Source organism: Erpetoichthys calabaricus, chromosome 3 (genome assembly GCF_900747795.2).
Source record: "Erpetoichthys calabaricus chromosome 3, fErpCal1.3, whole genome shotgun sequence".
NCBI lineage: Eukaryota > Metazoa > Chordata > Cladistia > Polypteriformes > Polypteridae > Erpetoichthys > Erpetoichthys calabaricus.
Window position 1 is genome coordinate 3,727,544 of NC_041396.2, and position 24,878 is coordinate 3,752,421.

At 41.9% G+C, this 24,878-nt stretch overlaps 1 protein-coding gene across 6 annotated transcripts in view; it reads left to right on the forward strand.

Moving 5' to 3' along the window:
* The window catches only part of LOC114647647 (cytosolic phospholipase A2 gamma-like), a 131,815-nt gene that overhangs the window by 40,061 nt on the left and 66,876 nt on the right, over positions 1-24,878 (forward strand). For all 6 annotated transcript variants that reach the window (XR_007934568.1, XM_051925414.1, XM_051925413.1 and 3 more), the window contains exons 3-7: positions 2,544-2,664; positions 6,787-6,923; positions 8,748-8,973; positions 13,951-14,068; positions 19,513-19,653. Coding sequence is in view for 5 of the 6 variants with exons in the window: in XM_051925414.1 (XP_051781374.1) it covers positions 2,544-2,664; positions 6,787-6,923; positions 8,748-8,973; positions 13,951-14,068; positions 19,513-19,653 (743 nt within the window). In the remaining variant the exon portion in view is untranslated. The remainder of the gene's footprint in view (positions 1-2,543; positions 2,665-6,786; positions 6,924-8,747; positions 8,974-13,950; positions 14,069-19,512; positions 19,654-24,878) is intronic.

Sequence of the window (24,878 nt, forward strand, 5' to 3'; positions counted from 1 at the left end):
CCCAGCAGACCCTCACAACACGTTTGGGCCTACCACGCCTGACCGGCATCCTCCCCCACCATCGAAGCCAACTCACCACCAGGTGGTGATCAGTTGACAGCTCCGCCCCTCTCTTCACCCGAGTGTCCAAGACATGTGGCCGCAAGTCCGACGACACGACCACAAAGTCGATCATCGAACTGAGGCCTAGGGTGTCCTGGTGCCAAGTGCACATATGAACACCCCTATGCTTGAACATGGTGTTCGTTATGGACAATCCGTGACGAGCACAGAAGTCCAATAACAAAACACCGCTCGGGTTCAGATCAGGGGGGCCATTCCTCCCAATCACGCCCTTCCAGGTCTCACTGTCATTGCCCACGTGAGCATTGAAGTCTCCCAGCAGAACGAGGGAGTCCCCAGAAGGTATGCCCTCTAGCACCCCCTCCAGGGACTCCAAAAGGGGTGGGTACTCCGAACTGCTGTTCGGTGCATACGCACAAACAACAGTTAGGACCCGTCCCCCACCCGAAGGCGAAGGGAGGCTACCCTCTCGTCCACCGGGGTAAACCCCAATGTACAGGCTCCAAGTTGGGGGGCAATAAGTATACCCACACCTGCTCGGCGCCTCTCACCGGGGGCAACTCCAGAGTGGTAGAGAGTCCAGCCCCTCTCAAGGAGATTGGTTCCAGAGTCCAAGCTGTGCGTCGAGATGAGCCCGACTATATCTAGCCGGAACCTCTCAACTTTGCGCACTAGCTCAGGCTCCTTCCCCTTCAGAGAGGTGACATTCCACGTCCCAAGAGCCAGTTTTTGTAGCCGAGGATCGGACCACCAAGGTCCCCGCCTTCGGCCACCACCCAACTCACACTGCACCCGACCTCCTTGGCCCCTCCCATAGGTGGTGAGCCCATGGGAAGGGGGACCCACGTTGCCTCTTCGGGCTGTGCCCGGCCGAACCCCATGCGTGCAAGTCCAGCCACCAGGCGCTCGCCATCGAGCCCCACCTCCAGGCCTGGCTCCAGAGTGGGGCCCCGGTGACCCGCGTCCGGGCGAGGGAAAACGCCGTCCAAAATGGTTTTTCTTCATAGGAGGTTTGTTTAACCGCTCTTTGTCTCATCCCTCACCTAGGACCAGTTTGCCTTGGGTGGCCTTACCAGGGGCATAAAGCCCCGGACAACAGAGCTCCTAGGATCATTGGGACACGCAAACCCCTCCACCACGATAAGGTGACGGTTAAAGGAGGGGGTGTTTAAAATTATGAAGGGAATTAGTCCTGCGGATTGAGAGTGTGACTTTAAAATGAGTTCAACAAAGACATAAGGACTCAATTGGAAACAGGTGAAGGGTAAATTTCACACAAACATTAGGATTTTTTTCTTCACACAGAGAACCACAGACAGCGACAAAGTAATGTGGTAGACAGGAGAACTTTAGGGACCTTCAAAACTTGACTTGATGTTTTTTAGACGAATTAAGTGGACACGACTGGCGAGCTTTGTTGGGCTGAATGGCCTGCTCTCATCTAGATTTTTCTATTGTTCTAATATAATAGATAATTTGAGTTTGTTTTGATAACTAAAGTTATTATCTGCAGTGGGCTGGCGCCCTGCCCGGGGTTTGTTTCCTGCCTTGTGCCCTGTGTTGGCTGGGATTGGCTCCAGCAGACCCCCGTGACCCTATGTTCGGATTCAGTGGGTTGGAAAATGGATGGATGGATGGATGGATGGTAGTCATCTGACAGAATAACAGGTTTGCAAAGGAAGACTTTTTGGGGTGCCAACCTGGCAGTCCCCGTTTACTTTAAGTTCAAAAGAAAACAAATGCACAATGGCATAAAAAGGAAGCAAAATAATCGCCATGCATAGTAAAGTGGCTCCGGATAATCAGGCTCTCTAGTCTGCCTTGGTAAATTCATGGAGCTCCTTATTTCTGGTCGTTTTGTGAAGAAGTGCTGCCTCCTTCCAGGTGGCTTTATGCCCAGGGACTGGAATGGGCAGAGTCATTTGCCCTCACTGGGAGGTTTCTTGGTATAACGGAGGAAGAAAAAGTCAAGACAATTAGCACCAGCGCCCCCTCTTGGAACTTGGAAAGTGATCCTCTGATGTGGACACTATGCAGTGTGTTAAACAGGGAAAGATCCTACGTTTAATTGTATTTTTGAAACTGAAGTATTCTTGATATCAGATACTAAAATATTTGCCAAATGATTTCATAGTAGGACATGCAGGAATGCAAAGTAAGAAATATAGCATTCATTTTTATTTCTTGGTTGGAGATAAGTGAACATGTTGTGCTAGGATGTGCAGTTAGTTTTGATCTACTCAGACACTGCCAATTGACCACAATAACGATTGAAGTGGTGCTTTTTATTTTTATTTATTTTATTTTTATTACTTTATTATTTACATCTGTGTGATAATGGCTGTCAGTTTTTACTTTGCTTTCCCATTATTTTTTTTCATAAACCCAGTATTTTACCAAACTTCCCATAAAAATCTCAAGTGAGTTCAATAATGCACTTGAAGTCTTCACACAACTGATTTTTCTTTTCCCTTTTTTAGTAAGCATGTTCGCTTCTCAAAAGGACTTTCTGCTGGAGAACGTTTGGCAGTAGAGGAGCGGAAAATTAAGTGTGCTGAAGCATTGGGAAAGTTGCCAGCAATGCATATAACAGAGGACCAGGTAAGAATGTGTCACAACTGTACAGTCAATGTACAGGAACATTTAGACAATACCATTCAGTTGTCAGGTGGTTTGGAGAGCCTTTACCCAAACAGTGCATCGCCTCCCCAGTCAAGCCCTTTCCTTCAGATCTTCTTTTACTTTACCCATCCACCTCTGCTTTGGTCTCCCTCGCTTTCTGTTCCTCTTGACTTGCATATCCCATCACTTTTTTGTCCACATTTCCATTGTCTGTCCTCATCACATGTCTCCTGTACTTCCTTAGATGATTCTCCCACTTTTGTTGTACCTCTGATTGTCTTGTTTCTTATTCTCTCCTCTTTTGTAACTCCACACATCCATCTCAACATTTTCAATTCTGCCACATTCAACTTATTCTCCGGCAGTACCTTTACTGCCCATGTCTCAATCTATATATCATTACTGACCTTAAAAATCTTACATTTAATCTTCTTTAATTCTTCGATCATACAATACTCCTGACAATGTCTTCCAATTGTTCAGCCACACTGCACTCCATGGATTATCTCTGCATCTATTTCTAAATCTTGGTCTACCACTGATCCTAGATATTTACATGTATCCACTCTTTAACAGCGCTCCTTGCAAGCTAACTTCTGAATCCCGATCATCATTAAAACTCAGATATTCTGTGTTCTTCTTCTTTATCTCCATCTTTTATCTGTTGGACGTCAGCTTTACCCCTCTATAGTCTCCACAATCCTGGCTATCTCCTGTCTCTTTATAAATGGGTTCAATCTTACTGTTCCTCCACTCCTCTGGTATTCTCTCCTGTTCATAGATCATCTGCATCCACAGCACATCTACTCTGCCTTCTGATAAACTCTTCCACACCTCTGCTGGCCTTTTTTCTTTTTCACTTTTCATTCTTTTTAGTGGCTCCTTTACTTCCTTCATCCTTATTTTTGGCCTTAGCCCTTTATGTGGGAATCCACTCCCAAGTTTTTCAAAGTACCTCTTCCATCTCTTCTTGATCCTATCATGCTCATTTAAGACCAAGGACAAATTGCAAAAAATTTAAATACAGTAGACACTCTATTTAATGGACTTTGAATTTAACAGACAAAAAACTTCTGTCCTGAAGGAAACATTTCTCACCAGAAATAGAGCAGGTGAAAAAGATTGGTCAACATTCCAACTGTTTTTAGTGACTTTAAGAAATATATATTCAAAACCACAGGCCTAAGAAGAAATTTTACAGGAAAGGCCGATATTGTAATGAGGTAAGCTGTTGCTCTAATGCTTAGTGCAGGCACACTAGAGTGTGATGGTTATGGATCTTTTTTTGCCAATACTCCTTTGCATAACGTTTCCTTTTCTTGATGTAATGCGTGTTCTGTTCAAAATCCTGTCCATCAGTAAAATGTTTGCCCATCTGCCTGCGATGTCATTGAATCTGCGTTTTAAGGTGGTAAGTGTATTATGTGTAACTGTTGTCTTACGACAGGGCACCGATATCTTCATTATACCCCCGCTACTGTCCTATGGAATGACATGCCTGATGACAGTAATATACTACTTATTGTACATTATAATAATACTATCCATCCATCCATTATCCAACCCGCTATATCCTAACTACAGGGTCACGGGGATCTGCTGGAGCCAATCCCAGCCAACACAGGGCGCAAGGCAGGAAACAAACCCCAGGCAGGGCGCCAACCCACCGCATATAATAATACTATTTGTACTTAAACATTATAACATTTAAATATATCCTGTACATTGTAATTTTGTTATTAATAAATATTTTTAAAACACATTTAGTTTAAGTCCTCACAGGTGGCGCAGTGGTAGTGCTGCTGCTTTGCAGTAAGGAGACTGCGGAAGATTGTGGGTTCGCTTCCTGGTTCCTCCCTGTGTGGATAGCGGTTTGAGTACTGAGAAAAGCGCTATATAAATGTAATGAATTATTATTATTATTATTAACACTAGCATCCCTGAAACCTTCAATAAAAGTTGTAATGCTGGGCCACCTTAAATTCCTTCGCACCTTTTCATCAGCGTCTTTGCTTTGCAAATGTGTCAGGCAGCACAAGCAGCAAGCAGACTGCTACCCCATCCCTCATCAAGGCAACTGAAGTCAAATCAGACACAAAATTCTCCCAGCTCAAGTCTGTTTATCTGGGTGTGAGGTGTCTGGAATTGTATAGGGTAAATAATATATTGTTATATGGAATACATACACTTCATGGGTGTTCTGTCTACAACGATCTGTGTAAGTGTAAGATGATAGGAAATGTGAGGCAAGAAATGTTGAACGCATAACTAAAGCAGAAGCTTTTTTCAAGTTATAGTAATAATGACAAATGCTGATATGAAGTGTATAATGTGTGAAGACTGAAGTCCAAATATCAGATAAACACTTTCACAAAAGATATAACAAAACAACTGCAGTGGCACGGTGGCGCAGTGGTAGCGCTGCTGCCTCGCAGTTAGGAGACTCGGGTTCGCTTCCCGGGTCCTCCCTGCGTGGAGTTTGCATGTTCTCCCTGTGTCTGCGTGGGTTTCCTCTGGGCGCTCCGGTTTCCTCCCACAGTCCAAAGACATGCAGGTTAGGTGGAGTGGCGATTCTAAATTGGCCCTAGTGTGTGCTTGGTGTTTGTGTGTGTCCTGCGGTGGGTTGGCACCCTGCCCGGGATTGGTTCCTGCCTTGTGCCCTGTGTTAGCTGGGATTGGCTCCAGCAGACCCCCGTGACCCTGTGTTTGGATTCAGCGGGTTGGAAAATGGATGGATGGATGGAAAACAACTGTACCTTTATTCAAGAATATAACCAAAGAAAATATTTAATTTTCATGTTGCTCTCAATGTGTAAAAACCGAAACCCAAACTGACCTCTGAGAATTGAGCTCTGAGAATTTTCAATTTTGCGTCTGACTTCAGCTGCGTCGGTGGGAGATGGGATAGCAGGCTGCTTGCTGCCACTGCTGATTGACACGTTTACAAAACAAAAGGCACTGATGAAGAGGTGTGAAGGAATTAAGGTGGCCCGGTATTATGACTTTTTTCATTGGCTTCAGGGATTCTAGTGTTAACAGACTTTCAGCAATAACAGCCACCTCTTCCATTGCATTAGCCCGTGAAATCGAGTGTCTATTGTAAAACTCAGTTCCTGACATGTGTCGGAGAGAGTGATATTAACGGTAAAGCCACATTTATGCTTGACGCTTATGTCATATATAGTAATTAAAAGGAACACAGTGTATTCACCAAGTGTTTTACAGGAACTTGGGGGAAGTGATTAAAAAGGATGGACTAGAAGTGGGGCAAGTATAAAAAACAGACGCACATGTTGTTACGCCACATGGTTCACAGTCAAGTGCATGTGTTGTAATGTGTTACAGTTTGTTATTAAAAGTTATTCAAGTTCATTGAAGCCTCCAGAGTCATTTTACAGCTTACCCATTGCCACAGGGGTCTGCTAAGGCGCATGTGACGTAAATTTCATATCTTCACGTTGGCGACTACGTGCCTCAAGACGTTTGTAACCATGTGACTATGTGCATGCCTGTGCACATTGACTGTGCATGTACTAGACAAGAAAACATGTGCTCATTAGAGGAACAATTGCGTGAAGTGTCATTATCTGAACCTACACAATCCAACATTAAAAGCACACAGTGATAACCAAATGTCCACAGATTCATGGTGAGAAACCCTGGGCAAAAGATGAAAGTTTTTGCAGGCAGAAATGGAAATATTTGCGAGATCCATATGTAAAGGCAAGGAAAAAATCTTTGAGATAAAAGCCGTGGGAATCTGCTAACACAGTGTCTCACACAAAATGCCAGAACTGTAAACAGACCATAGTATGCGAGTGTTTCTGCAGCTGTTTGAATCTGAGTATAAATATAAATGGGCCTTTATGTTGTCAGGGAGGACAGGCTGAATATGGGTTATATTTCTGGTGTTGTTCTTTGAGGGAATGTTGTTAAGTTTGCTTCTGATTTGGTTGAGGGCACTGTCTATGATATAGACTACTACTAACTACATCCCTGTATTGTTTATTTTCTATACGGCCTATTTTCATAAACTGAGTATGAGTTCTGAGCACCTTAGAAATTTACTGCTTGATTTTTTTATTGACAATTTCCAAACAGGTTCCAGTCATCGCTGTATTAGGCTCCGGAGGTGGCATACGTGCCATGTTGAGTCTTTTGGGCTCATTGTCAGGACTTCAGGAAATCGGGGTGTTGGACTGTGTGACCTACATTTGTGGAGTGTCTGGGTCTACTTGGTAAGGAACTATTTTCTACTTTTATGATTAAATGCCAATGGGAAAAGACCAAACTTTTAATATTTTAATGAAAGTCCAAAAATTTCACTTTAAATTTAAAAAATATCAAACACATAGACACGGAACACATATGAAATGCATGTATTCCAAATAACGATATATTATTTACCTTACACAACTCCAGACACATTACTACCAGATAAAGAGACTTGAGCTCTGTGAATTGTGCGATGGACTCAGCTCTATCAGTGGGGGTGATGAGATGTAGTGTATTATTTACCCTATAAAACTCCAAGCACCTCACACGCAGATAAGGAGCATTGGTTTGAGCTGGGAGAGCTTTTTGCCCGAGTTGAGCTCCGTCAAAATGGAGGGAATGGTATAGCAGGCTGCTTGCTGCTTGTGCTGATCTATACATTTACAAAACAAAAGACGCTGATGAAGAGATGCCAAGGAATTTAAGGTGGACCAGAATTATGAGTATTTTTGTAGGCTTCAGGGTGTTAAACCAACTGGCTGTAGGGAGTTTAGCTTATGAATCCAATGAGCTTCCCATTGGAGTTGGAGATTGTTACACTGTTGGGTGCGTAGTTTTGTTAACCTCTACTATTATATATTTAGCATCTGAAACTGAATGGTGTGCCTTATTGCCATGCTGTGAAACTAAGTGTTTTAAAGACTGTGTTGTGATGGTGCTTTTATGTTTAGTGATGTGGTGTCTGAAAGTGCAATATGTTTTATCAATGTTTATTAATGTTTTTAGAGCATTATACAAGGAATATAATATCCTTGGAACTGCAGTTGGATCTATGTGTAAGGCTTAGATTACCATGTGGTGTATTATTGAGGTGCCCTTTAAGTACATTTCTACAACAGCTGCAATAAGAGTGAAAGATATGATCAGGATCAGGTTGTCCTGTAATATTGCCAGAATGATTCAGAAAAGTGTATTATAGTGCTGCACAGTGCTTGCCAGCATTGACCCAATGAATTCATGTTAATTGTATCCTTTAAAAGGCCACATTGATCTAGAAAAGCATGGAAATTTGCAGGCATGCTGTTTTTATTGTTTTATTGGTTGTTTTGCCTGCCTGAGGTAAAGTCATCCATGATGGAGGATCGCAGGAATCATGGAGTAGAGGGGTCCTTTCATCGGATTGACTGGCCCAGTGCTGTTTCAGCTGTGGAATGGCCAAATGGGGAAGGTAGCTTGATGGCTGAGGTCTCCAGGACACTAAACAAATCCAAATCATATCATGTGATATCATCTACTGTTAAATTCTGCTCTGTACTTGTAATATTTTTATTTTTATACTGTATTGAGGATTTGTTCTGTTCTGTGTATTGTGTTTGTATTGACCCCCTTTTTCTTTTTGACACCCACTGCATGCCCAACCTACCTGGAAAGGGGTCTCTCTTTGAACTGCCTTTCCTGAGGTTTCTTCCATTTTTTCCCTACAAGGGTTTTTTTGGGAGTTTTTCATTGTCTTCTTAGAGAGTCAAGGCTGGGGGGCTGTCAAGAGGCAGGTGTGATTTTGGGCTATACAAAAATAAATTGTATTGTATTGTATTTGTATTGTACCCCTCCTCACTGGCTCTGAAGCTGCTCATTTGTAAGTTGGCATACCAGCTCGTATTATGTATAAATCTTCCCTGCTACAGTATGATTCACAACAACATCTTTGATATTGACCACAAGTAAAAGCGTAAAGGTGTGGTTCAAAGATAGTACAGTTCATATTAGATTGTTTTAAATTGACATGTCGTATCCAATTAGCATATGTCACTGTTATTCACGATATGCTTGATTTTCTGTTTACTTAGGGCTATGAGTTCTTTATGTGAAAATCCTGAGTGGACTAAAGATTTAGAATCTTTAACTAAAGACATCTGCAGTAAGGTAGTAAGACAAGATGCTTCTTGGGAAAAAATCATTGACATTATCTTTGAGGAAGAACGTCTCCGGAAAAGATTGGTGGAAGCTGCCAGAAAAAACGACTTCTCGTTGACAGACGTTTGGGCAGCAGCTGTCAGCTATCTGATTGGAAAGGTAACATTTACTTGTCTGCTGCGTGTTTTTGTCATGTAACGCTTTCTGTCAGTTAAATATGTGTGGAATTTTTCATAATTGTTTTAAGTTTTAAACGTGTTTAGTGAGATTTACTTCACATTGCACATTTTTCCCGAACCATTTAACATATTTGACATGGGATATGATGTAAATATATAGCAGTAAAGTTGAGACTCTAAAAAATGCAGTTATTTTTTATGGCTTGTCTGGCAACCAAAGCCTAAACGTCAAACTCTGCCCGTGACTTTAACACATACTGTGTGAAGCTCAGGATGCCACCCTTTGTTGTGAATCTCAATTTCATTTTCAGGGCTTTAACTGGCACAAGTCAGATGTTGCAGTTGTAATAAAAGAACAGACACAGCGTGAAGGTTTGGGGTTTTTAGGCCCCGTATACTGGGCCCCGTAAAAAAAAAGGTTGTTTTGTCAGTGTTTCCAACTCAGTACAACAGACAGGAAAAAATGGCTGGGCGGACAATTTAGAATGGAGGACCAGAAGTGATGAAATGATGTGGAAGCCGTGGTGATGGATGGGTAAATGACATCATCAGGAGGGGACCAGAGGTAAGAAAGGAACCCAGAAGTGGGTGGAATCAGCAGTCTTCCGGGAATAGCTATGGTGGCGGTGCTTTGTTCTTTCTGGAGAAACATAAAAAGAGAGATTAGTACCCCGTCAGTGTCCCCGGTACGACTTGTCGTGGCGCCCTTCGGGTCCTTAAACCGCTCCCCATGCACTCGTGCGTGACACAGTGTTTCTGGCCCCTTTTGCTTTTAATGTACACAGTGTTCCAAAAGTCTTACAGCTGGAAGTAACTAGTGCAATGGTAAACTTTAAAAATATGTTTCTTTGCTTGATTTCAACTGAATGTACATTACTCAGAGTTTCTGTCCAAGGCTTTGCAAGTATGATATGTACAGATCATTATTGTTTGGTAGCACATACAGTGGTGAGCAGGTCTTTTCACCAATGAAAATGACAAAATACAAGCATAAAATTGAGCTAATGTATACCCATCTTTGCAATAAATTAAGTGTTACAATGACCCTGTTGGACATTCTGAGATGTTACGGGATCCCATCAAAGTCGCTGGATATCCTAGCCGGCCTGAACACTGGTAATGTGAGTGCTTTGCAGAGTAGAAGCTGACCCTCTGCATTTTTCCCAGTTGATTCTGGGGTTCGTCAGGGGTGTGTGTTCTGCTCCTGCTTCACCTTAAATCACTTCTTAAATCCGTTCGCACCTTTCCAGTAGCGTCTTTTGTCTTCTAAATATGCCGATAAGGACAAGCTGCAAGCAGCCGGCTATTCCATCCCCCCACCGACTTGGAACATGCACGAACTTCTCTCAGCTCAGGCCTTGATTGATTATCTGGGAGTGAAGTGGAGTTTTATAGTGGAAATAATAGATCGTTATTTGGAGCACACGCATTTCATGTGTGTTCAGTAATCTGTGTAAACACATTTTTAAAACAGAAATGTTTTTCATATTCTAGTAGTGAAGGTCAAAATGTAGGCATAAACTATATAATGTATGAAGCCTGAAGTCCAAATATCAAAGAAACACTTTAACAGAAGGTACAAATATAACAAATACAACCCATTGCTTCTGTTCTTTGAGACAATATTAAAGATAAAGTGCATAGCATAGTTGTCAAGCAATTCTTTCATATTTGACTGCAACATCTATAATAAACCATTAAACTGTTAGAAACATTTCTACATTTGGAAGCATATCTGTAAAAGGATGGGTCCTGTGTGAACTAAATGTGTTGTTTTACAGCAGGATGTTATGGCTTGGGTTTATTGGTGTCATTTCTACAGTGGCCCCGAAAGGCAAGTGACAAAAAATGTAAAGGTGTGACGTGCACAATTAAATAAGGTGACACACACACTTAAGGTGACGCGCACATTCAAAAGAGGTGGTGCGCAGAATTAAATGTGGTGCCGCACAATTAAAAAAAGGTGACATGCACAATTAAACAAGGAGACATGTCAAATTAAACTTCAACTTCAATGGAAACTTCCCCTGTGGACTGACAGGCAAACCTTTCCACCAATCAGTGTTTCCCTTTTGTTTTGCCAAGGTGCCTACCCTTTCCGTACAATTTTATTTGTCGTCACATCCACTGATTGTGAGAGTGTCATCTCTAATTTTGTGTGTCACCTCTTTTGAATGTGCGTGTCACCTTAAGTGTGCGTGTCTCCTTGTTTAATTGTGCGTGGCACACTTTTACATTTTTTGTCACTTGCCCTTCGGGGCAACCGTACATTTCTTTCTGATAAGGCAAAAAAAAAAAAAAATTGAAGGGTTATATCCATGCTGAACAAAAAAAGAAGGTAAGAGACACAACGTCTCGGTGACACTTCTGGTAAAATCGTCTCTCACTATATTTCTTGTTCAGACTAGGAAGTACCTTTTAACTTTTCTTCCTTTGCAGATGCATGCAGTCAGATCCCTTCAATGTCTGTAATGTTGTTTCACCAAAAAGAAAAAAAAATGCAACACACCTCGCCCAATGAGGTCCATTCTGTAAAGATGTACCCTCAGTCCTTAGCCATTCAGGAAAAATAATGTCAAATTTGAATTCTCTGTCCCCACTCACTCATGCAAATTAAGGACCAGTTGGCCAGTCCAAGGAGTGATGTTCATGGATGTTTTAGCTTGGGTGTAGGAAGGTGTATTTAGGTTTGCTTGCAAATGGACTAATCAGTATCGGCCTATATTTTGAAGGACTGGGTGGGGTTTTGACTGTGATTTATGTAAGATTATTTGTACCAAAATCAAATGCAGTCCAATGTGTTAACTATTTTGCAATGCAATACCTATGTAAGTGCGACATTTGATTTTGTCACAGTTTTATCATAACATAATTAAGAACATATCAACCAAATGATCGATTAATTGTTTTGTCTGTTTAAAATGCAATTCAAAAGCATATTACATTTTAATTCATGTTCATAGATCGCATGTCTTAACTAAAAGAAAAGCAGACATATTGCATTTTGCTTAGTGGCAGCTCTGCATGTATTGCATTTCAATTTAAGGCCATGCTTTAATCGTACTAAAACTAAAAGTAATCAAATGACCAATCAGTGTCAAAATTACACAACTAGAAATCGCAGGGCAATGAGCAATGTTAGTCGATTTAGGGACCGTTTTTACCACCTTGCCTTAAGCTTTCACAACGGCCATGTGTGTTTCTTGTATCTAACATTAAAAGCAGTATTTGTCAGCCTTTTTGGTGCCGCCAGCAACCCTCATCTCCTTGGTGAATTGAGTACGATCTTTTGAGCAGGAGAGGATCAGCCACAATCGTCACATCAATGTTGTGGAAAAAACTTTCCTCCATTTTCAAAAAAGTCATTCACGGAGACCAGATTAGAATGCAGAACAATTCTTTATTTGCACACAGACATGCACAAATGTCTCAGTCCATGAAGTGAGCCATTAATTAAACAGTTCATTCCCTTTTACACTTTCCTATTACCATTACCTTATCTAATGCATCACGTTATCTAACTCTTCATATGCAGAATTGTATCATCTTAGCCAATCCACTACAGCAGTAACTTTCTATACATGCTGATCCTTCTATTATTCTAAACATCACTTCATTAACAGGGGTGTCCTACATGTTTTCCCATTGATCTTATCACTGCTTCACAATAGGGGTGTTTGAGCTTTCTCAATAGTTTGTCCTCACTTTTTAAGGGGGTGTTTATTATTCATTTACTTCATTTTAACTTTAGTAACTACTTTGGTGGCTCCTTTAAGCCTCACATGCCTAGGTTTAAAACAACATTTAGTTAAACCCTTTAGCTACATTTAATTCTTTTCCTTATGTTTCTATAATTTGTTGCTACAACATCATTTAGGTTTATACTTATAGATTGTAAAAGATTATATATTAATTAGAAATCATCCCGGCTGGGACACCACTGAGATGGAAAGATGGGGAAAGGCAACTTTTCCAAGACACTGCCTCCCCCAAAATGCTAGATTGCAGCTCCCCTGGAGTGCAGTAGTGTCCTGGATTCCCTCAGGGCATGTCCGGTTTCTCAGCCCCGTTGGGTGCCGTTGGTGCTGCCAGGGGGGAGCTGTGAAAGGATCTGGGGAGTCATGTTTCCCTTGCAGCCTGGAAGTACTAGGAAGTTATGAGGACGGAAGCCCGAAAGTACTTTCGGGCTGATTAAAGAACTGTGATTCTCCATCTGGGTTAAGAACTATTTAAAGGACTGCTGGAGACCCAGCATGCGAGATGCAGTTGGGAGGTAGAGTACAGAGCTTGCTGGAAGGTGGTGGAGGAGAGAATTGTTGTTATTGAGACTATTGTGTTCATTTAATTGCCTGTTTATTGTGGCTGGGGTGCTTTGGAGGCACCGTTTTCAAGAAGAAACATTAAAATAATTCTTAGTGCTTTTAACCTGTGTCCTGTGTGTCTGTCTGTTGGGTTTAAGGGGCAACAGCGACCCCTAACGTCTCACACCACTCACTACTACATGACTACCCATATAAACAAGAGCAACTCACAACCCACCAATAGGCAGCCTGTGAACCTAATGTGGAACACAACACATAGGTTGAGAAACACTGACTTACTGTTCCAAGTAATGTATGGTGTTGCATTTGTTTTTTTCTTTATACTGAACTTCTGCCACTAATTGGTAGGAGAAATGCAAGTAAGAATCGGAAACTGGTATGCTCACTTGACAGTAAATTTCAGTCGAATCTGAAAATTTTAGAACGATCTGTGGCAAGGCATGAAATGTTTTAAATGGACTTTTTGTTCAATAATAAGAGGCTGTCCTTGAAATATTAATGCTTCAACTTGGTTTCTGTAACGCTAATAAATTGTGTATGTTTATTTGTTTTTAATCTTTACCTTCTTTTTTATTTTTTTGCCCAAAATGTATTGAGAAATGCAGACTGCTCAGTAATTGTGTTTATATTTTCAGGAAAACACTCACTTTCTTTCAAGTCATCAAAAATCTGTGAAAAGGGGGATAAACCCATACCCAGTATATGCTGCAATTAATAAAGAAGCCTTCGACATAGAAGAAAAGTGTCACCCAGGTAATGCAACTGTTTCATTGTGTTATCAGATCACCTAACACAAAAAAGAACCAACTATCCATCCATCCATCCATTATCCAACCCGCTATATCCTAACACAGGGTCACGGGGGGTCTGCTGGAGCCAATCCCAGCCAACACAGGGTGCAAGGCAGGGAACAAATCCTGAGCAGGGCGCCAGCCCACCGCAGAAGAACCAACTAACCTCTTGAGTTCTTTTCTTAATTGGGGAAAGAAAGAAATGTTAAAACCAGCAATGCAACTGTTATCTAATTTTGCAGTTTCTCTCATCGTGCTAAGTATCATAGTTCAGTCGTGGCACCGATTTATTCACGTAAATCTGAGAGACAGGCTGCGGGTCGATGGGAGGGGGAAGCGGGACCTGAGGAGAAGGGAGCTGGGTGGGGCCCACCTCGTCCACCTCGCCCACCTCACTCAAGCGCCAGCCTCCATTCGAGTCGCTCTACCTCTTACCACTTGTTGGAATGCACCTTGCCTGTGCTAAGCTAGTGATACCTGTTTGTTCAACAGACATTATCATCTACAGATTGTTAAAGAGTAACATTTGATGTTTTTGAGAGAGAGATCAGAGCTATGTGTGTTTCAGAGGGTAGCTGCTAATTGGCAGAGACATCACGGCCACGTGCTCTTCTCCCCATGTAGGGGATGCTCTCCCATCAGAGCTGAACATGATCAGATACAGTGGCGACACTTGACGTTAGAGCGTACCTACCTTCCGCTAGTGATTCCTTACCAACTTTTAACATTTTTGGCAAAAAGATCACAGCTACATTCTCATCCCTGATAGCAAAACCAAAAATATTGTATATCAAGTGGCCCTCGGTTACAGAAGATATAATTATAAATTTTTCTCAATACCAATTATTACATTTTTTTTTAATTATTGATTTTTTTAAAGTTTGTCGTGTTTCACTACTACACAGGCAGAGCCGCGGGGGAGAGCTAGTAATAAATAAATGGAAACTATTGGAAAACTAAGAAAAAAACTAATGTGCTTTTAAAGTGAATAAAGAGATTAAAACCAGAAAAAAGGCATCTCACCAGAAAAGAAAACAGGGCTGTGGAGAACAATCTTAGACTGAGAAGTTGTGACTTATATTCTTTGACCAGAGAGTATCGCAATGAATTGCACCCTCTGGATGCAAACATGTGGTGCAATGAACAAGGCTACACGCCAGTACAGGTAATATTAGAACAATCTAGACGAGAACAGGCCATTCAGTCCAACAAAACTCGCCAGTCCTGCCCACTTATTTCTTCCAAAAAAACATCAAATTGAGTTTTGAAAGACCCTAACGTCTTACTGTCTACCACACTACTTGGTAGCTTATTCCAAGTGTCTGTCATTCTTTGTGTAAAGAAAAAAATCCTAATGTTTGTGCAAAATTCAACCTTCACAAGTTTCCAACTGTGTCCCTGTCTTCTTATTGAATTCATTTTAAAATAAGTCTCAATCCACTGTACTAATTTCCTTTATAATTGTAAACACTTCAATTAGGTCACCTCTTAATCTTCTTTTGCTCAAACTGTAAAGGCTCAGCTCTTTTAATCTTTCCTCATAATTCATCACCTGTAGCCTTGGAATCAGCCCAGTCTCTCTTCTCTGGACATTTTCCAGAGCTGCTATGTCCTTTTTGTAGCCTGGAGACCCAACCTGCACACAGGACTCCAGATGAGGCCTCACCAGTGTGTTATAAAGCTTGAGCAGAACCTCCTTGAACTTGTACTCCACACGTCAAGGCACCATATAACCTAACATTCTGTTAGCCTTCTTAATGGCCTTTGAACACTGTCGGGAAGTCGATAGCATAGAGTCCACTGTGACTCCTAAATCCTTCTCATAAGGTGGACTCTCGATTTTCAGATCCCCCATTGTGTATTCAAACCTCATATTTTTACTTCCTATGTGTAATTCTTTACATTTACTGACATTAAATTTCATCGTCCACAAATCTGCTATCCAAGTACTTCTGTGACGATATAACGGATTCCAAATTATCTGCTAATCCTCCTATCTTGGTATCATCTGCAAACTTAAGTAGCTTGTTACTTATATTCCTATCTAAATCATTTAAATATATTAAAAATAACAGCAGCTTTAGCACTGACCCCTGTGCAATACCACTTCCTCGCACCATCACCCTCTGCTTCCTGTGTCTGAGCCAATTCTGCACCCATCTTAAATCATCACCCCGAACTGCCACTTCTTTTAGTCTGATGCCCAACCTCTCATGTGGCACCTTACCAAATGCTTTCTGAAAGTAAAAATGAATAATCTCATCTACTCCGCTTTGATCGTATCCTTTTGTTGCCTCTTCATAGAATTCCAGCATGTTAGTAAAACACGACCTCCCTCTTCTGAACCCATGCTGACTGTTCTGAAAAACTCCTGTACTTGCCATGTGTTGCTCAATCTTATCCTTAATAATTCCTTCCATTAATTTTCCTGTGATGCATGTTAAGCTTACTGGCCTATAGTTGTTCGGATCTGCCCCCTCACCCTTTTTATATAATGGGATGATATTTGCCATTTTCCAGTCCTTTGGACTCTCTCCAATGCGAAGTGACTGACTAAAAATATGTGTCAAGGGTTTATATCTGCACTCGCTAACCTTCTTAAGAACTCAAGTGTAAATATTATCTGGTCCTGGTGATTTGTTTGATTTCATCTTATTTAATCTGAGCAGCACTTCTTCCTCTACAATTTCCAAATTCCCTCAGTACCTCCTTAGTAGTCCCTGTTACTGCTCTGAGGTTATCCACTTCCTCACTTGTGAACAACTCAGAAAAATGGCAAGGGATGCCAGTAGCTTCCTATTTCAGAATTAATCTTTGGTGTGGGACAACTGAGTCAAAGACTTTTTGAAAGTCTAAAGGCTATGTCACAGTAGACGACTTTCTAGGAATTGTGGCCTCCATTTACTGTAATCCTAGTGAGTCCGAGGCATGCTTCCATGAAGCTGAATGCTTAATGTGACATAGCCAGTGACTCAGTTCCACTAGACTGCTGCTTGCTCCAATGAAATCAAACACGTTTGATTTTGCCTTTAGTTATAGGGGTGGACTCCGTGTGCATGAGAGCTGACAACCAATGAATTCTGATCCTGAAGTTCAATGCTTGGGATTTAGTGACAAAAAATAAGGAAAACTAGGGCTTTGGCCCTACAAACAGAAGAGAAGCTTGTATGTCTGATGTTTTGTCTTATATGTACCATGACAAAATGGGAAAAACAATAAAAAAGGGCTTCGATTGCTGCTGAAATTGCTGCAGTTGTTAACCATTTGTACAGTACCAGTACAGTACTGGCTTTGTCAGGCTGCTCACTCCTGCCAGTCAGAACAAGGGGAAAGCACGACTGTGCAGGACAATCAGTGCTTGATTACTAAATATGCCCTAGCCAGTGATTTTCAGTCATTTAAACCAATATGGTTCATCAATGAGATCAGTGACTGTGGTCCACAAAACAAAAAATCGTGCAATTTGACCTTGGCTCAAGTAAATTGGTTTTGTCAACTATTCCAGTAGCCTGCTCAAAAGATGTAGTAGGCAGGATCTTCTTCTCATAGAAATGTACAAAAAAACTAAAATAAAAGGCTCAAACAAAGGAAAAAAAAACAGAAAACATTTGAAATAATGAACAGATGTGCCCAGTACACCCAGATTCCTGACATTGGGGGCCTAAGACCTAAATCTCAGTGATGGGATGAAACTCCTGCTGTCTTCAGTTTCCTCAAGTAAGTTAAGTTCTACCCTCCTGACATTTTCATCTTTCTGTACTAACACACTTTAGATTCTACAGATTCCATGCCAACACTTTATTATTCTAAGATGTACATTCTTTTTTCTGTTTTTGAATAAGTATTTTTAATTCAATCTGTTATATTTAAATATATCACTTTTGATTGTTATTTTGCTCGTGTTCAGTGCATGGGCAGTTGCCCACCCCACCTATGATATCAGTTTTGTTGGTGTAGCAGTTGTGAGCCATTGAGGCTGCTGTTCGCATTTTGATAAAAGGGTGAGTACCCTTGAAAGACTCCTATTTGGTCACCAGAATTCAAAAATGAATTGATGGCACTTAATCATCATCATCATCATCATCTTCATCATCACTGCTTAAGGAGATCATCTAAATGTTATTTAAAGAGAAGGTTAAATAACTTCATGCACTTAAATACTTGATCATTTAGGGATTACAACTAGAGAACAGCTGCTGACTTTGAACATACAGGGGTGGCCAAAAGTGGGTTTACAGTTGTTTGTACTGAAAAAGACATGCAGGTTATGATTATTACAATAGATTTATTAACTCAATAGCTTTATTAACTTTAGTGACTTAAAAGATTACAATGTCACAGTGCACTCAGGTACAATCTTGTAAGAGCTGAAATTGCTGGCCTTGCGTAATCACAACTCCAAACCTACTTTTGCCCACTCCTGTATTTTGCCCTTTTTTATTCAGATTATTGATTCTCGTTTCTGTGTAACCAAACCTTGAATAGCTTTTGACTGCGTTTCTGCCTATCGTCATGATGTAATGTTTGACTTTAATATAAATTAGCACTGTGTTACATTGCTATATTTTAAATGACATACTGTATGTAGGCAACTACAACAGGTATTAGATCATGGTGATCCATGGTGTAATATTTTGGCCGGGGTTCCTCCCCTGGCTGGGGTTCAAGTCCTTTATGTTCATTTTTACTTTTGTTAATTATTTCAATTGTTCCATGTTTTCGATTTTGTTGTACTATCTAAGCCTTTGCTATTTTCTGTGTGTTTTGTGGGTGGCACCTCAAGAGGCAGGGCCACCTACTAATCCTTGCCAGGAGCTGCCCTCCACTTTATAAATCTGGAGGGTCTTCCACAGTTCCTGGCTGTTTATTTCAAACTTGATAGGGAATGGTGAGTTTACTTGCGTCTCTTTGATTTATTGGATTTCTGTATTTTTGAACCTTATTGCTCTATTTCTGACTATGTTTCTCAATCACTGACTTTTTTTGCTTTGGATTGCCTGTGTGTTTGAGGCAATTCATTTGGTTCATGTGCTCCACAGATCTTCATTATATTAAAGAAACATTTAATTCAATTAAGATTTGCTGTTTGCGCTTATTATTAGTTGGGTTTTCATGGTGAGATCCTCCTCTAGTGGGCACGTTTTGGAAGTGCTTTTGGAATATGTTGAGATTTATGTACTTTGGGACTAGCACATCAGTCCCAACAACAGTCCCACAACATATGGGACTTTTGTTTCTGCCATGTCATACTACTAGACATGAAGATTCTATTTAGAGAATTTGGTGTGTAAGTGTGAAACCCTTAAAGCTAAATAAATTTGAAACACATCAGTTTCATCCTGGCTATTAATGCAAAAGGCTTTCTAAAAATGTCTTCATTCTCTGTTTTCCTTTTTTTTGTAATAGAAATTTGGTTTGAATTCACACCCCATGAATGTGGCTTTCCATATTATGAAGCATTTATTGAAACAAGTGACTTCGGGAGCAAATTTGAAGAGGAAGCTGTAACAAAAAGCCATCCAGAGCTTGATGTGTGTCATTTACAAGGTATGGGCATTAATTTACATTCAATAAAAACAGTTTACTGCAGTACTGAAATCACAGATGACCTTGACAGAATGCTTGACCTGGGAATATCACAACTAAATTAAGACTAATTGCCTTATTGCTCTAAACAGGAGCAGAGTGGTGGCTCTAAGGCTAGGAATGTGTGCCTGCAATTGTAAGGTTTGCCGATTCGAATCCCGTAAATGCCAGAAGTGATTCCGCTCCATTGGGTCTTTGAGGAAGGCCCTCAACCTGCAATCGCTCCATCCTGGGTATGACGTTAATGTGCATCCAGCCCCAGGTCTACCAACTTACAAGGAAAACCTGGAGGGTTAGTGGCAGGATTGGCACTCCAGCCAACCTAAAAAACCTCCTACGCTTCAGTGTGGCACTGAGGTGTCATCCTTTGCACAGCTACACTCAGATCCCAATCCGGGTGGTTCATTTTGAGGTGGGGGGTGAGGGGGGGTGTAATCAGCCCATGCCCCCAACTTCTTTCTCTAAACTGGGGAACAACAAGCTATTTAGAAGGGGTATGCAAGAGTGTTTTTGGGCCTCCATTCGGCATGTATTTCATAAAGCAAACTATTCTTAGGAGTGAAAAACTGTATGTACCGACATGGGTGCCAGCTTGTCATAAACACTGGACAGTAATCTAATATTAAAAGCCACAACAATAATAATTAACAACATGATAGCTATTAGTCTTGTTCACACTTCCAAGTTTATCTGTGTATTCTGCAACTATAATGCATATAATGTGTACCACACCAGTAAAATCAAATCTTTTTATGGTCACATCTCATTCACATCAACATGGAGGAGCTTTTTTTTTGTGTGATGTGATTGTTGCATATTTTTCACACAAAGATGAAGTAAAATGCCCCACTGCCCACTTTACTCTATTTTTCTCCATAGGATAATCTCACTACACAGCAAGATCCCCATTCCCCGAACCACACTATTACGTATGAGCCACCCTTTCCTATTTATTAATGTTTGCTGGAGATGTTGATGATGTGCACTGTTCTCCAAGCACCGCAGAGCTTCAAGTTTCTTTCTCTATCTGACATCTGTATTCAGAAAGACTGACATCATATTTAGCCAAGTGGGGATCAAACAAAATGTGTACATATAATAAGAAATGAATCTGGGGATATTTATATATAAATACTAGCTGTCCCTTGCAGCTCCACCTGCATAGTAGTATAACAGAACAAACTTGAAAAATCAATAAAAAATGTTGGCAAGGTATTTCTGGCCAAGTGGAAGGTGGGTATGCTCCAACGTCAAATGCTGCCACTGTATCTGATCATGTTCATCACTGACGAGAGAGTGTCCCCCATGTAGGAAGAAGAGCACGTAGCCGTGATATCTCTGCCAATGAGTAGGTACCCTCTAAAACACATGTAGCTCTGATCTGTCTCTCAAAAAACATCAAATATTACTCCTTAACAATCTGTAGATGATAATTTATGGTGAACAAACAGGTTTCACTAGCTAAGCAAAGGCAAGATACACTCCAACACGTGGCTAGAGGTTAAACGACTCGAACAGAAGCTGGCGCATCAGTGCATTCTGCTCGGCTCCCCACTCCTGAGGTCCCACTTCCCCCTTTCCCCTCAGCCTGCTGCGTCTCTCTCGGATTGACACGAATAAATTGGTGCCGCAAGTGAACTATGATACTTAGTGAGATGAGTAAAGTCGCAAAATCAATTGGAATGTTCAAGCAAATTATAGAAAAAAGCCTGATGTAAATTCGTTAAGTAGTTCTCTCGTGAAAAGCAGACATTCATACAGACATACAGACAGATTTTGGATATATATATATAAATATATATATTGTCACAAACTCCACTCTGATTCATAGCAAGGTTTGGGACAGCCACCCATATATTTGGTTTCCTGGCTGCAAAGTTGCGAAAATGTAAACAGCACTGATGTGCACAAAACAGAGTCCAAAACAGAACTGAGGGAGTAGGGGAAGGTGGAGGCTTTTAAAGAGGGAGACAGGCAGTGAGGTCAAAGGGATTGGGCTCTAAATGGTCTTCAGCCATAGCGCTCGAGCCCGGACATGACATCACTGGGGCCGGAGCCGGCAAGGTCTTCTACCAGAGGCTCAGACCCGGAAGTGACATCAAGAGGGCCAGGTGAGATCTCCCGTGAATGGTCTGCAGAAAAGGGAGAAAAAGAGTCAGTGCACTCTGCCACATCCTGGTCTGGTTCGGAATTGCCCTTACCCCAGCCCTTCAGCTGCCTCTTCCTTGTCAAATCAGTCAAGGGCGCCGTTCTCTCCGAGAATCGGGGCACAAACCGGTGGTGGTACCCCGCTAACCCGAAAAAGGATTGGACCTGCCGCCTGGTTCGTGGACGGGGCGATTTCAAAATGGCATCTACTTTGGAGCACTGTGGCGTCACGGTACACCGACCCACCAGGTAGCCTAAATATTTGGCTTTGTTTAATCCAAAGAAGCATTTCTTGGGATTAATACAAAGTCTGGCCTCACCAAGCGCTCGCAATACCTCTTCCATCTGCTGTAGGTGTTCCGTCCATGTGCTGGAATAGATGACTATGTCATCGATGTAGGCAGCACTATTTGAGATATGAGGCCGGAGTACTTTGTCCACCAGAAGCTGGAAAGTTGCTGGAGCCCCGTGTAACCCAAATGGAAGGAGACGATACTGCCAGTGTCTGCTAGGGGTGCTAAACGCGGTTTTGACCTTTTCAGAGTCCATTAAAGGAACCTGCCAGTACCCCTTTGTCATTTCCAGCGTGGTGAAATAGGTTGCTTGTCCTAGCCTCTCAAAGAGGTCGTCTACTCATGGCATTGGATAAGCATCAAATTGGGAGACTTGATTAAGCCGGCAGAAGTCAGTGCAAAACCTCCAACACCCATCAGGCTTACTGACCAAGACAATGGGACTGGACCAGGGACTATGACTTTCCTCTATTACTCCTACTTCCAGCATGTGCTTGATCTCCACTTCAGCTCTTTTTGCCTCGGGAAGCTGATTTGGGCGTTCTCGGACTATAACCCCGGGTTCTGTCACAATGTCGTGCTCAATCAGAGAGGTCCTTCCAGGGCTTTCACTCACTACCTCCGGGATGGACAGGATAACTGTTTCCAGCTCCCTTCGCTGTCTGGGGCTTAAATCCGTACCAAAGTTAAGGCTACTCGTGTGAGCAAAGAGTGAGAGGTGCTGACCGGAGGAGGGATCGGGATCCCTGTCCTTCCATGGTTTCAGCAGATTTACTTGATAAACCTGCTCCCTCGGTTGACGATCTAGTTGTATCATTATATAGTCAACGAGTCCTTTCCTCTCCTTAACTTTGTATAAACCTTGCCAATGGGCAAGTAACTTAGAGTGGGAGGTAGGCACTAGGACCATGACCCGGTCTCCCGGTCAGAACTCCCGGAGAGACGTGCCGCAGTCATAATATCGGACATGCTTGAACCTCTTCCATTTGACTTTTAAGGAGGGGCCAAATTTTACCAAATCTATCGCGTAACTGTGTGATATACTCCAATATGTTTGTAGAGGGAAGTGCCTATTCTTCCCATCCCTCTTTTAAAATGTTTAATATGCCCCGAGGTTGTCGCCCATACAATAATTCAAAACGGGAGAACCCCGTGGAGGCTTGTGGGACTTCCCGATAGGCAAAAAGGATGAAGGGGAGGAGCTGATCCCAATTCCTTTCATCCTAGTTGACCACCTTATGTAGCATTTGTTTGAGATTCTGATTAAATCTCTCCACCAGACCGTCGGTTTGAGGATGATACACCACGGTCTTTAAATGCTTTATTTTAAGTAACTTGGCAGTCTCCTTGAATGTCTCCAAGGTAAAAGGCATCTCTTGGTCCTTGGACTTCCTTAGGGATGCCTACTCATGCAAAGACCCCTACCAATTCACGCCTGTGTGTGGGACCACCAAGGGGTTCTTCATAGAGCACTGACCCCTTCCCTCCCTCCACTTGCATTCCTCCTTGCTTCCAAGCGGATTGCGCAGCCGCATCTCCGAGGATGCCGGCGCGAGCTCCGGGTTGTGGGGGGTAGGGCTAGGTTTAGGGATGTACACCAACTGAGCTTGACTAAGGGACCATTCTGCTCCCCCAGGTTGCGAGGCCGTCCTCTGTGTCTCAATGAGGTTCATTAGACCTTTCATATTAATAAAGTCTTTACCCCAGACCGACTGGGCGAAACCATGGGGTAGTGCCTCGAGGAGCAGGTAACAAGCCACCTGCTCCACTATTTGGTAGGGCATGTTTTCCCCTGGCCATAACAAGTGCCCTACTGCAGTCTAGCGTCCTGGGGGATGTAATGCCCTGAAAAGGCTGCTTTCTTCTGTAGAAGGACGTCCTGGCTGGACTGAAACGCCAGCTGTCCATCACACAGGTACATATTTCACATGGCATACTTAGACTTACATGTAATTAACTTACCAACTAAATAATTCACTAAAATATTAGTACTTGCATATTACCTATGAAACTCCTTGGATATATAGTTGTGGCCAAAAGTTTAGAGAATGACCCCAGTGTTGGTTTTCACAAAGTTTGCTGCTTCAGTGTTTTTAGTTCTTTTGTCAGATGTTTCTATGGTGTACTGAAATAGAATTACAAACATTTCCTAAGTTTCAAAGGTTTTTATTGATAATTCCATTAAGTTTAAGCAAAGAGTCCATATTTGCAGTGTTGGCCCTTCTCTCTTTGTCAAGACCTCTGCAATTTGCCCTTGCATGCTGCCTGTTAATCAACTTCTAGGCCAAATCCTGACTGATGGCGGCCCATTCTTGCATAATCAGAATTTGTGGCTTTTTGTTTGTCCACCCACCTCTTGACCACAAGTCTTCAATGGGATTAAATGTCTGGAGAGTTTTCTAGCCAGGGACCCAAAATTACAATGTTCTGTTCCCCAAGCCACTTAGTTCTCACTTTTGCCTTATGGCCAAGTGCTCTATAATGTTGGTCACCAAACTGTTCTGGGATGGTTGGGAGAAGTTGCTCTCGGAGGATGTTTTGGTCCCATTCTTTATTCGTGTCTGTGTTCTTAGACAAAAGTGTGAGTGAGCCCTGCACTCTCTTGGCTGACATGAATGGTCTCAGGATGTTTTGCTGTTGGTATGACACCGGACTGATGGTAGTGTTGACCTTTTTTTTTTTTTTGGATACCCCAAACAATCAGAAAGGGGATTCATTTGAGAAAATGACTTTCCCTCAGCAGTC